This window comes from Elephantulus edwardii, unplaced genomic scaffold (genome assembly GCF_000299155.1).
Source record: "Elephantulus edwardii isolate Elephantulus edwardi_28Jun2011 unplaced genomic scaffold, EleEdw1.0 scaffold00002, whole genome shotgun sequence".
Taxonomy (NCBI): Eukaryota; Metazoa; Chordata; class Mammalia; order Macroscelidea; family Macroscelididae; genus Elephantulus; species Elephantulus edwardii.
This window is the reverse complement of record NW_006399752.1, coordinates 13,457,838-13,470,213: the sequence shown is the minus strand read 5'-3', so window position 1 is coordinate 13,470,213 and position 12,376 is coordinate 13,457,838. Positions and strand designations below refer to the sequence as shown.

General features: G+C 40.7%; 1 protein-coding gene across 1 annotated transcript in view; it reads right to left on the bottom strand.

Moving 5' to 3' along the window:
* Positions 1-12,376, bottom strand: part of MCM9 (minichromosome maintenance complex component 9) — a 122,938-nt gene that overhangs the window by 89,102 nt on the left and 21,460 nt on the right. Inside the window, exons 4-5 of the mRNA XM_006878997.1 lie at positions 11,868-12,068; positions 3,471-3,596 (exon numbers count right to left, since the gene is read on the bottom strand). Coding sequence (XP_006879059.1) covers positions 3,471-3,596; positions 11,868-12,068 — 327 coding nt within the window. The remainder of the gene's footprint in view (positions 1-3,470; positions 3,597-11,867; positions 12,069-12,376) is intronic.

Here is a 12,376-nt window from a genome sequence, read left to right as displayed (position 1 = left end):
TCTATATCTAGTAAATATTGTAGACTTTGTTACAGATTTCTGGCTGCTTAAATTTTTAAGGCTTTGTTCATTATTTTACAGATTTCTGGCTTACAGACTATTTTGTAACCAGTAAATAAATGTAATTAAATCCTTCAACATAAACCATCTAAAACCAAACCCACTGCCCTCTACTGGGGATGAACACTATAAATCTTTATGAGAGGGAGCTGCCCATCTTTTCTTCCACAGAGTTCGGTTCCAACTGCTAACTTTTTGGTTAGCACCCTAATGTTTTACACGCTCCACCTGCTGTACATGTAGTTGCTATGAGTTGGAACTAACCTGGTAGCATCTAACAACAACAATAAAAACAACATATAAGCATGCTGTTGTTAGGTGCCTTCTAGGTAAGTATGGCCTATAGTGACCCTATAAACAACTGATCTGAGCACTGTCCTATCCTGTGTCATTCTCACAATTTCTGACAACACTCAAGTCCACTGCTGAAGTCACTGTGTCCATCCATCTGGTTGAAGGTCTTCCTCTCTTTCGCCAACCCTCCCTCCACCTTCCCAAGCATGATGTCCAACTCCAAAGTATGCAAGATGAACCTTTATCACTGCCTCCAAGGAGCACTCAGTCTGTAAGTTTGTTGTGATGTGATTTTTTTCCTTTTTTTTTTTAAGATAATCTTTTGTTTTTAATTCAATAACTACCCCAATTAACTCTGGAATCAGAGTTATAATTCACACTCAAATTGAAGGGGGAATGAAGATGACTTGCTGTTGTAGTTAGGTGCCATCAAGTCAAGTAATGTTCATAGCCATCAAGTTTTCTTTTCAATTTAAGCACTTAGGTCGGTATGGCTCATAACATCTTAAATAAACAAGTGTTGGGAAATTTATAATAAGAAAACAAACCAAATTTCAACAAAAGGCAGTCTTCACTGGGCTTCTGATGCTGTAAATCGTAATGGGAAGAGACTGCCTCAACTTTAGCAGCTGGTGGGTTAGAACTGCCAATCTTTCAGTTAAGAGCACAGCATTTAGTCTTTACACCACTGCATTTTATAAATAACAAATCACTCCAATAGTTAAATGAAAGCCTTTTCATTTTTTGAAAATTTAGTAGATTAATGCACTAAGTTAAAAGGAGATAAGGAATATTTTTTCAACTGTAACATAAATGTAGGAAAAATTTATGGTATGTATTACCTTTCCAGTGATTCACACCCCCCGAAGGGGTTACAACCACAGTTGTTTTCTAGATGTATTAAAACCTCAAACTCATGCCCTTAGAGTAGGAACCGATTACGCTGAACCTCCATCTTCTCTTGTAGAGCCTCTGGTGCATTCACCTGCATAAAGGTGCCCTCTGGGGGTCAGCAGCACAATACCATAGGGACTACACCCCCAAAGTTCCCTAGATATATTACGGTTCTATTGTTAGATGTCTCATTTTTGTTGTTATGTACTGGGCTGAAACTTACTAATAGTTTACCCTGCAGCCAGTATACAGAAGTTGTAAATCACAGGAAAGGAGTATGCTCATCATAATCCCACAGAATGGTGGATTCAACTGCCTGCCTTTTGTTTGGCACTGTAACTCTACCCACTAGGCCACCAGAGCTTCCTAAACAGATTAATAGCAACCCCTATTTAAACTCATTATTTAGCCAAGTGCCTTGCAAACGGTAAATGGTAAAAATATGTCATATCTACTTACTATAGGGAGTTCTGGTGGCTTAGTGATAAGGTGTTGCCCTGTCACCCCAACAGCACAGGGTTCAAAGCTACCAGCTGCTCTGTGGGAGAATGATGGACATTCTCTTCTCTTGCAGTCATTGGCTCGAAAAGTGCTGTGAGTCAGTTCCGATTCAACAGTCAGAATGACAACATACTTACTGTGGGGAAGCACTGTGATTTACAGCATTTGAATGTCCGATGGAAAGTCAGTTTTGATTTGATGGCAGTACCTGAATGTGATACTTTTAATATGTGATGCTGTACTAAATGATACAATTTTAGAGTTCTTAGTATTGTACTGGGAAAAGCAGTTCGGTACCTTTTCAAATTATTGAGGAGTAGTGATGTTAGTTTGAAGACTGAAGAGCATCTGATTCAGGCCGTGGTCTTTCCAATTACTAGCTATGCATCCGAGAGCTAGACAGTGAATAAGGATGACAGAAAAAGAACTGACACCTTTGAGCTGTAGTGTTCAAGAAGAGCACTGAACATCCGTGGACGGGCAAGAGAACAGACAGATATGTCTTGAAGAGGGTGCAGCTGGAGTGCTTTTTAGAGGCAAGAATGATGAGGCTTTGCCGCACATACTTTGGACATGCTATTCCTTGGAGAAGGACATGATGGAAGGGTGAAGGGTGGTGAAGGAGAAGACAACCGTCAACCAGGTGGATTGATTTGATGACTGCTGCAGTGGGCTTTTGTGTGTCAGGAAGTGTGAGGATGGTTGGTACAGGATAGGCAGAGTTCAGATCTTTTGTTCACAGGGTCACACTGAGTCATGCTCAACTCGACAGCACCTAGCAATAACAATACATGATAACTGTACTAAATGATAAAATTTTAGAGTTCCTTTCAGTAACCTAGTTTACAACAGTGGCCCTTAGTCTTTGGTTATTGTGGCCCACAGGATGGCCATAATATACCCGCTTTTATGTCAGATCAGTTAAGAGTGTTTAGCCACAATAATTTTGTCATTAAGATATTATTATGTGGTTTGAATCCACAACAGAGTCCTCTTTGCTTGAATATGTGACCTACAACAAGACTTCATGACAGATGGCACATTTGCTGTCTCCTAGCAGAAGGAGAATCAGCAGGCGGATGACTGGGAGCAGTGGCCTGAGAGAAGCACAGTGACAGTCACAGATGGAGAGTCACTGTCTTGGGGACATGAGAAAGCACTAGTTCTAATATTTCCTCTTGGAGAATAACTTAGGATCTATTGGAAAAAAATAATAGCAATAAAAGTTGTTGTTACATTTCACTGAGGTGACTAAGACTTATCGCCACCCTGAACAACACATCTGAATCTTGCCCTATTTTGTGCCAGTTTCACCATCTCTAATATGTGTAATCCAACTGTTAGGGTCACTGTGTCAGATAGGGACTTCTCTTTCTCTGCCCCTCCACCTTACCCAGCATGATGTCTTTTTCCAAGAATTAGCTGCTCCTGACAACATGACCAAAATATGTGAGACAGAGTTTCACCATTTTATAAAATCAAAATATAAAGGCTTTATTTGATCTACACTCTCATAGGCTAGAATGAAAATATATATCCATAGAAAAACTTAGGATTTCTTATCTGGGATTCTAAAAAAGAAATTCTGATGTATAGATGCCAGTCTAAGTATTAGTTGCCAGATTTAAAAGATAACATTTTGAAATTTTTATTCAAAAAAGAAAATTTGTGGTCTCTTCCCGAACATAGTATTTCTCAAAAATTTTAAAATAGCTACTAACCTCGAACACGTGTTCCTGCAGCATCAGTCCTTTGAATACCACCAGCCAGCACCATGGCCACAGCAAGCTTTACTAGATACAGCCCAAAAACTTGAGGGCACAAGCTGGCCAATATTTCATTCCTTCCTAGAAGAAGAAAGAACAGAAGTCACCAGCAGTTTCCAGAAACAACTCATTGATGTTTTCTTCTGAGCCTACCTGATCATCATCCTAAAAACACAAGCTTTTAAAAGGTCAGCTAGATGACACAACCTTGCTTGCCAAAACAGAGGAGGACCTGAGACATCTGCTGCAGAAGGTCAAGAACTACAGTCTTCAATATGGATTGAAGCACAACATCAAGAAGGGAGGAGGTCACTCACTACTGGGCCAACTGGCAGCATCATGATAAATGGAGAAGAGCTTGCTTGGCTCCACAATCAACACTCTTGGCACCAGCAGTCAGGAATTCAGAAGATGAATTGCACTGGGAAAAATCTGTTGTCAAGGACCTCTCCAGAGTACTGAAAAGCAGCAATGTCATTCTAGAGACTAAGATGCACCTGATCTAAGCCATGGTCTTTGGAATTACTTGCTATGCATCAGACAGCTGGAAAATGACTAAGGATGACTGAAGAATCATTAACGCCTTTGAATTATGGTTCTGGAGAAGAGTACTGACCATACCATACACTGCCAAGAGAACAAACAGATCTGCTGTGGAGAGAGTGAAACCAAGCTGCTCCTTGGAGGCAAGGATTTTGAAGCTCTGTCTCACATACTTTGGTCATGTTGGCAGGACGGACTAGTCCTTGGAGAATGACATCCTGCTTGGGAGGATGGAAGAACAGCACTAGAGAGGAAAACCCTGGATGAGATGTATTGACTCATTGTCTGGGGTAATGGGGGTAGGTATGTTGGAGACAATGAGATTGGCTCAAGATAGGTTAGGGTTCAGAGCTATTGTACATAGGTCTCTATGAGTCACAGGAGACAATGACACATAAGATTCAGTTCTGACTCAACAATATGTAACAATGGAAAAGAACAATTTCCAAATGACTAGAAGGAGTGATTTTATTTTGGTTCTTTAAATTCTCTTCTTTTTTATGCCACGATATGAAATGTCTGCTTTTTTATTTCTTGGTGATATAGTGACACTGACTCTTAACAGTGGGCTCAAGTATATTAGATGGTGAGGATCACACGGGATGAGTCAGTCCACTTCATGGCATGTAATAACAACTTGCTTAAGTTCTTATAAAATTTTCATATTTTATAGAGACATAAAATCTCCCTTTCTTCCTTGCCCATTACCAGGTCAGTTATTATTCCTAAAAATAACACAGGTTGCACTTTTTCCTTCTGTGGCATTCCGTCACTTCTCGTTCATAGCAACAGTATGTACAGTGGCCCAAAACACTGCAAGGCCCTGTGCCAGCCTCACATTCGTTATCCTATTGGTGTTTGATACTACTGTCCCAAAACTATGCTGATCCATCTCCTAAGAGTCTTCTTCCTTTTTGACTTTACCAAGCATGTTGTCCTTCTCCAGAGACATGTCCGAAGTAAGAGAGTCAGAGTCCCATCCTTCCTTCCGACTTGCTTACTTCCAGCTTTGCGTCTTCCAGGACCGAGTAGTCTGTTTTTCCGGTAGTGCATGACCTAGTCAGTACTCTCCAACACTGAAACACAAAGGCATCAATTCTTTCATCTTCCTTATTCAGATTTTTGCATGAATGGAAGGTGACTGAAAACACCACAACTGAGGTCATGTGATGTCTTGGGTCTGGAAAATCTGGCTTGAATGTCTGGCAGCTGTTCCTTGTGTGTTTTTATTTTGTGGGGTCTTTTGTTGTTGTTGTGTACTGTGGAATCGGATCCAACTGGTCCAGGAGATTGCCCCTCCTCCAGCGAAGCATCTAGAAGATTCGAACCGCATGCCTTCGAGATTGCAGTGCAGCTTCTTACCACTAGGCCACCAGCGTTCCCTTAGCAGTTCCCTGTTGGTGTACTGCTGTAACTGTTGTGAATTATCTTCAGCACAAGTAAACTTTTGTGTTACGTTAATGAAACTGTTTCCTAATTTCCTTGATGATCCTTTGGAGTGAGCAGACTTAACGATTTCTCCCAGGGAATCGCCCAGTAGTGCATCCAGATTTCTTGACATAGACAATGTTGCAGCCATTTGTTGAAACAACTCATATTGCAGCAATTGTTTTGTCCATATCTTCAGCGCAGCTTTGACTTTCTTCTTTAACCCCGTGAGTTAACAGTCCTGTTACTAGCTACCTCCTAATAGCTGAATGCCAACCATTTTGGTATAGTGACTATATTTCTTCTACTTTATTTAGTTTCCTACGCATTTTACCCATGTTTCAGGTGCTGCTGTATTGAATACAACTTATAGCAACCATACGAACATGGTGCCATTCTCTCATCTCTGGCACACTAGAGCCCATTGTTACAGATAGATTAACACAGACTGAAACAATGGGATCTAATGTAGCAAAAGAGATTTTGCCAGAGTCCTTTATTAATGCAATGTGAAATGTTGCAGACTTCCAATTTTTCCTTCAGTGGTTTCAACCTGTGAAATTTTGAGTTTGTTCACCTTCCTTTCACCAACTTCAATAGTTCTTTTTCTATCTCTACGTAAATATCTTTAGTTTTTTTAATGCTGGTCTTAATTAGGATTGTCTTCTTGAAAATTATTGATAAATTACATAAATATAAAGAAGAAATATATTAATCCTACCCAGACTTTTTCCGAAAAGATGAAAGGAAGAGACACTTTAATCTCCTTTTTAAAAAAAGGCCAGCATTCCACTGAAAAAAAAAAAGAAAAAAAAAAAACACAAGAAAATACAAAATTACAAGAAAATTAAAAATTAATATCCCTTCATGAACCTCAACGGAAAAATTTTAAATGAAATTTTAGTATATAAAATCCAACTGTAAAGAATAATATAACATGATCTATTGAGTTTTTTTTTTTTTTTTCAAATCTTGTGTCTCTTGGATAAATTCCATGTAATTGGTTTAATATCTGAAAATCACCTAATAGACTAGATGCTCCCAAGCCTTTCTCGAGCCCATCTTACCCTACAGTGAACTCACTGTTGTGCTGGTTACTCTGTGTCTGTGTCTACATTCACGCCCACAAAAGCCAAGGATCCAGTGCTGGTGACTGCAGTGCGGGGAAGTGTCGGCTGCGGGTCAGTCCTGACTCAGCGGCACACCACCACAATTTGCATGTATCGGGCCTTTCTATTCATCTTAAATCATTAATGCTCTTTTGAGGAGGAAAGAAATTGTACAAATACACCCTCCTGGTGATCCCAGTCTATGGGGCTTTTCTGATAAACCATCCAAAAAAAAAGAGGACCTGTCTTCTATACAAAAGCTATTTTTTGTTAGGAATGAAAAAATGAAAATGGTGACACTAACTGGGACAGTAATATGACTTAGGATAGTAAAAATGGCAAAGAAAGGGACCAGAAAAATAAGTAAATCTCGGAAGGAAGTCCATTAGCTGCCAGAAGGAGTCCTTCTGTGTTGTGAAGAAGAAAGCCTACAGAAAAAAGATGAAGGTAGGTCATAGAGCTAAGCATTTAAGAACTGAGAGCAAATGGGTGTATTCTGTCTAGACTCTACAGAGTGTCCATATAAGAAAGAAGCAGTAATCTAAGACCACATTTTGGAGTTGGCACACTGATTTGGCTAACATCCAAACCCAAACTCTTAATGCTGTAACTTTCTGTTGAGTAAAGATGATTCAACTCAAGTTCTGAGAGGAAACCTATCTCAGTGGTAAAGGCCCCAGAATCTGGTGTCAGAAGTCTGGTTTTAAAATTCCAGGGCAACTCCTTACTAGCTGTGCGACCCTGAGCAACTTTCTGAAACTCTGTAGTAAGGTTTTACACATTTTCTTATGTGTAAAATGGAAATAGTGATGAAATGCATAGATTTATTGAGGATAAAAGGAGCTAATAAGTTGTAATACTGAAAGAAAAGAAGCCCTAGTGGCACCTAATAAAAATTGCTGAACTTCAAATTCACTGCTTTCAAGTGGAGTTTGACGACTCGACCTTGCATGAAGGTTCCAAGGCTGTATGTAGTCTAATGGGAGGAGACTGTCCATGTTTCCACTTTAGACTGGCTGGTGGATTTTTACCACAACACAGTATTTATAGAACATAATAGCCACCTGCTATTACTATATTACCTGTGCTACTTATGGTTATTTCTTCTTCACACTGCAGTTAACAAAAAAAGATAGAAGGCAGGCCTGAGGTACCTGAGAAAAGTATAGGGGAAGAACCATTATCCTAAGTTTATTGTCTACTATGAAAGGCCCTGGCACTTGGACTGAGGCTATAGAAGCTCTCATGACTCTAATCTGGAGTGGAAATGGCCTTCCTCCACCTTCACCTGTCTCTACAGTTTCTGGATCTAGATCACATTTACTAGTGTGTTTATAGCCTAGTAAGATACTTGTGTCGCGGTCCTCAGTCACCCAATAAAGAGAACTCAGATATAACTGAGGCATCCCAGAGCAGGTCAGGTCTCCCTAAGATAACTGCAGTGCAGAATAAATTTTGTTCGTTCATTCCAGTCAAGACCCACAACATCAGGTGTGACCTTTGACCTGGTCTTTGAAGGAATTCAGCTATGTCAGACTGGCCAATGAGGAAGCGTTTTGGATAGAGCACCAGCCCTACTTCTTCCCCAAACATGTGCTCACAGACTTTGAAATAAATGCTCCTTAGAAATGAGAATGGCAAAACTTCCTCTACCATACTTTGGAAATGATCAAGAAGGACATATTTGGTAAAGACAACAGCCCCCAAAAGGAAACCTTCAAGGAGATGGATTGACAGAGTGGCTGCAACAGGAGGCCCAGGAACCGCGGAGGTGTGAGGATGACACAGGGTCAGAGGTGTTTGACTGCATAAAATCACTATGAGTAGGTCAGCTGCGGGGTAACTAACAACAGCAACATAGCAGGAAATCTCTTTCTCCAACGTGGTGGTATTTACATTTACCTTTTATCCAGAAGATGAGTTGTATAGTAAAACTTTGGATTCACTAGGCCTGACGCTTCAGTCACCAGCACAAAACACTTAAGTTCTGTGTACAGCACCTAGATGCCTACTCTAAACAGCTGCTAGGTAGAGTTGAGCTGTGACATTTAAAAGAGTTCCCAATTTCAGTGAGACAATTCTCAATAAAAATCATCTCATTAGAATATGTAACAACAAATTAGGATTCTTAAAAAGTTTGCTTAATACAAGCCACAGTGTAAAGAACTTTTGCTTCTATCCCTATGGTTTAAACAAAAGATCAGAAACTACTACATGTGTCCTATTCATATAAATAAAAGCCTTAAAAAATGTCCCACAATAAAAGGAAACGTTTGCATAGATTTTAGCAAATGGTAGTTTTGTTATTGTGAAATGATATCCAGTTCAGCACATCATTTAAGAATACATGTTATGTGCCATCAAGTTGCCTATGACTCATAACGACCGTATGTGCAACAGCTCTGAACCTTGCTCTATCCTGAGCCAAACATTGTCTCTGACTCACCTACCCCCATTACCCTAGTCAGAGTTAATCCATCTCATTCAGGGTCTTCTCCTGCACTGTCCCTCCACCCTCCCAAGCATGATGTACCTCTCCAAGGACTGCTCTCTCTGCAACATGTCCAGAGTATATCAGATAGAGCTTCCAAGGAGCAGCCTGGTTTCACCCTTTCTAAGACAAACAAACCTGTTTGTTCTTTTAGCAGTCCATGGTATTCAACACTCCAGCGCAACAGCACAAAAGTATCAATTCTTCTATCATCCCTAGTCATTGTCCAACTTTCTGATGCATAACATACAATTGTGAAGACCATGGCCTGGAGCAGGAGCACCTCAGTCTCCAGACTGACACTGTTGCTCTTCAGTACTCTGGAGAGGTCCCTGACAGCAGACTCCCACTGCACTTTGTCTTTTGATATCTTCACTGCTAGTACCAAGAGTGCTGATTGTAGAGCCAAGCAAACTAAAGCTGTATACAATCTCAATTTCTTCACCATCTTTTGTGATGCTGCCCTGTCAGCCCAGTGGTAAGAATCTTTTTCTTGATGCTGAGCTTCAGTCCATATTGAAAGCTACAGTCCTTGACCTTCTGTAGCACGTGCTTCAAGTCCTCCTCAGTTTCAGTAAGCAAGGTTGTGTCATTTTCATAATGCAGGCTATTGATGAATCTTCCTCCAATCCTGATGCCACATTCCTCCTCATAGAGTCCAGCCTTCCGGATAATCTGTTCTGCATATAGATTTAAAAGGTATAGAGATAGGACACATCCTGATTTTAAACCATGCAGTGCTTCCTTGCCCTGTTTTGAAAGCTGCCTCCTGGTCCAAGTATAGGTTTTGCATAAGCACAATCAAGTGTTCTGGAATTCCCATTCTTCTCAGAGTTATTCTTAAAAATCAGTATTTACACACTATATGTTGTATCTGTTGTGTGCCATTTAGCTGGAACTGACCCATAGCTGACTCTCAGGTGGGTTATCAGAAGCAGTAAATTGCACATTAGGGCACGGTCCATCCTTCTCCTGCAGAGGAGATGATGGGTTAGAGACACATGCCTTTGGGATTGCAGTGCAGCTGCTTACAGTATGCCACCAGAGCACACTTATACACATACATACACAGAGAGAGAAAGAGCGAGTGGGTGCGCGCAGGAGAGAGTGTGGAAGTGTGTGTGTACTTGTTGCGTACTGCTGAGTCAGAACCAACTCACAGTTGACGCTGGAGCAGGTTTTCAGAGGCAGTAAATCGCATGGGAGATTACCCATCTTCCTCCTACGGAGCAGCTAGTGAATTCAAGTCCTATTACCTCTGCACTGATAGCACAGTGCCTTACAACTATGCCACGAGAGCTTATATATCAGATTTGAAGTTAAGTTTATTAGATTTGGTCTGTTACTACTGGCTTTGTTTTCTTAAAAGATGCCTCTAAGGAAAAGGCATATGAGAACTGGCATATGAAAATTTAAACGGTGTTTTATGCATTTGTTAAGAGACGTCAAGTCGTTTGCGACTCACAGTAACCCTATTTACAACAGCTCTGAAACCTGCTCTGTCCTGTGCCAGCATTGTCTCTGACACAGCTACCCTTATAACCCTAGTCACTGTATCAATCCATCTCATCGATTGTCTCCTTCTCTTTGTCCTTATACCCTTCCAAGCATGATGTCCCTCTCCAAGGATCCCTCCTTGCAACATGCCCAAAGTATGTAAGACAAAGCCTCAGAATCTAAGGAGCAGGTTGGCTTCTCCCTCTCTAGGATGAGTCTGTTTGTTCTCCTGGCAGTCCATGGTATATTCAACACTCTTCTCCAGCACATCACAGCTCAAAGGAATCAATTCTCTTTCTGTCATCCTTAGTCATTGCCCAGCTCTCTGATGCATAGCAAGCAACTGCGTAGACTATGGGCTGGATCAGGCACACCTCAGTCTCCAGAATGACAGTGTTGCTCTTCAGTATTCTAGAGAGGTTCCTGATAGATGACTTTCCCCATGCAATTCATCTCTTAATGTCCTGGCTGCTGGTACCAAGAGTGCTGATTGTAGAGCCAAGCAAACTAAAGCTGTTAACAATCTCAATCTCTTCACCATCCATAATAAGAGTACCAATTGGCCCAGTGGTGAGAATCTTTGTTTTCTTGTTTTGGGGCTTTATAATAAAAATCTTGCATCATAAACTCATTAGTTGTGATGTTTTAATATATACAGTTACATCCCAACGTCGTCATCAACATTTTTGCTATGATACAGTTCAGCCTTAGAATTTCTGTATCTCCTCATTTTGTTCTTAAAATCCTCAGTTAAAGGGACCTCTGGTGGCCTAGTGGCAAGAAGCTGTGATGCAGTCTCAGAAGTATGCTGTTCAAATCCACCAGATGCTCTGCCAGAGAAGGAGGGACAATCTCCTCCTGTACCAATCAGATCAGATTTTACGGTACACACACACACACACAAAAAAAAATAAAATTTTTTTTTAAATTAAAAAAATCCTCAGTTAAAACAGTGTGAACCTATCTTTAAGATACATCAGAAAATACTATGACTAACTTTTACAATGGGATGAAAGTTCACTTTTTCAAAGGAAGAGCTATTTAATTGGTAGAGAAGGTAGTAAAGAATCATCTTACAGAAGAGATGTTTAAGAGTTAGACACGAAAAGCTCTTAGAATTCAGCCTAAAAGACTAACAGAAAGGGGATAAAGAGAGACTGCAGTCAGTGCTACCTGGTGTGCTCGGCTACTGGGGTTTATGCAGCATTTAAGGCAGACTCTGAGATAAAGATGTTCACCTATGAGTGAAATACCAGTAATTATCACTTCATTCTAATCACAAACCTGCAAAAGGATCACTTTTATAGTTTTCCCAAAAATCTTCAAATTCCTTTCGGATTTCTTCATCCAAGATGATCCCTGTTGACTGCTCGTTATTTACTTGGACGTAATTGGCCTTCAGAACTATCTCCACTTCACAGCGCACATCTTGCTGCAAGGGCTTCCACCGTTGCATTACAACCCCATAAATAGTGAGGTCATCGCCTGCAGAAAAGCACCGGGTGAGTCTGGTACCATACATGCTGTGTGCAGACTTACAGATCAAAAGACCAGAAATGAAAAATACACCAGTCATCCCAGCAGAGTTCAGGCTGTACTCACTGCACATCCAGACTACAGTGTGATGGCACAAGAATCACCACAGTCTCCCACATTTCCTTTTTTTCTAGCACCTGTATGGCATCATGGTGGTGCCGTTCTTAATGTACTGGTTTCCTAATGGGATGATTGGCAGTTCACATCTACCAGTTGCTAGGAGGATAAAAAAAATGGGCCATCTCCTCCCATAAAAA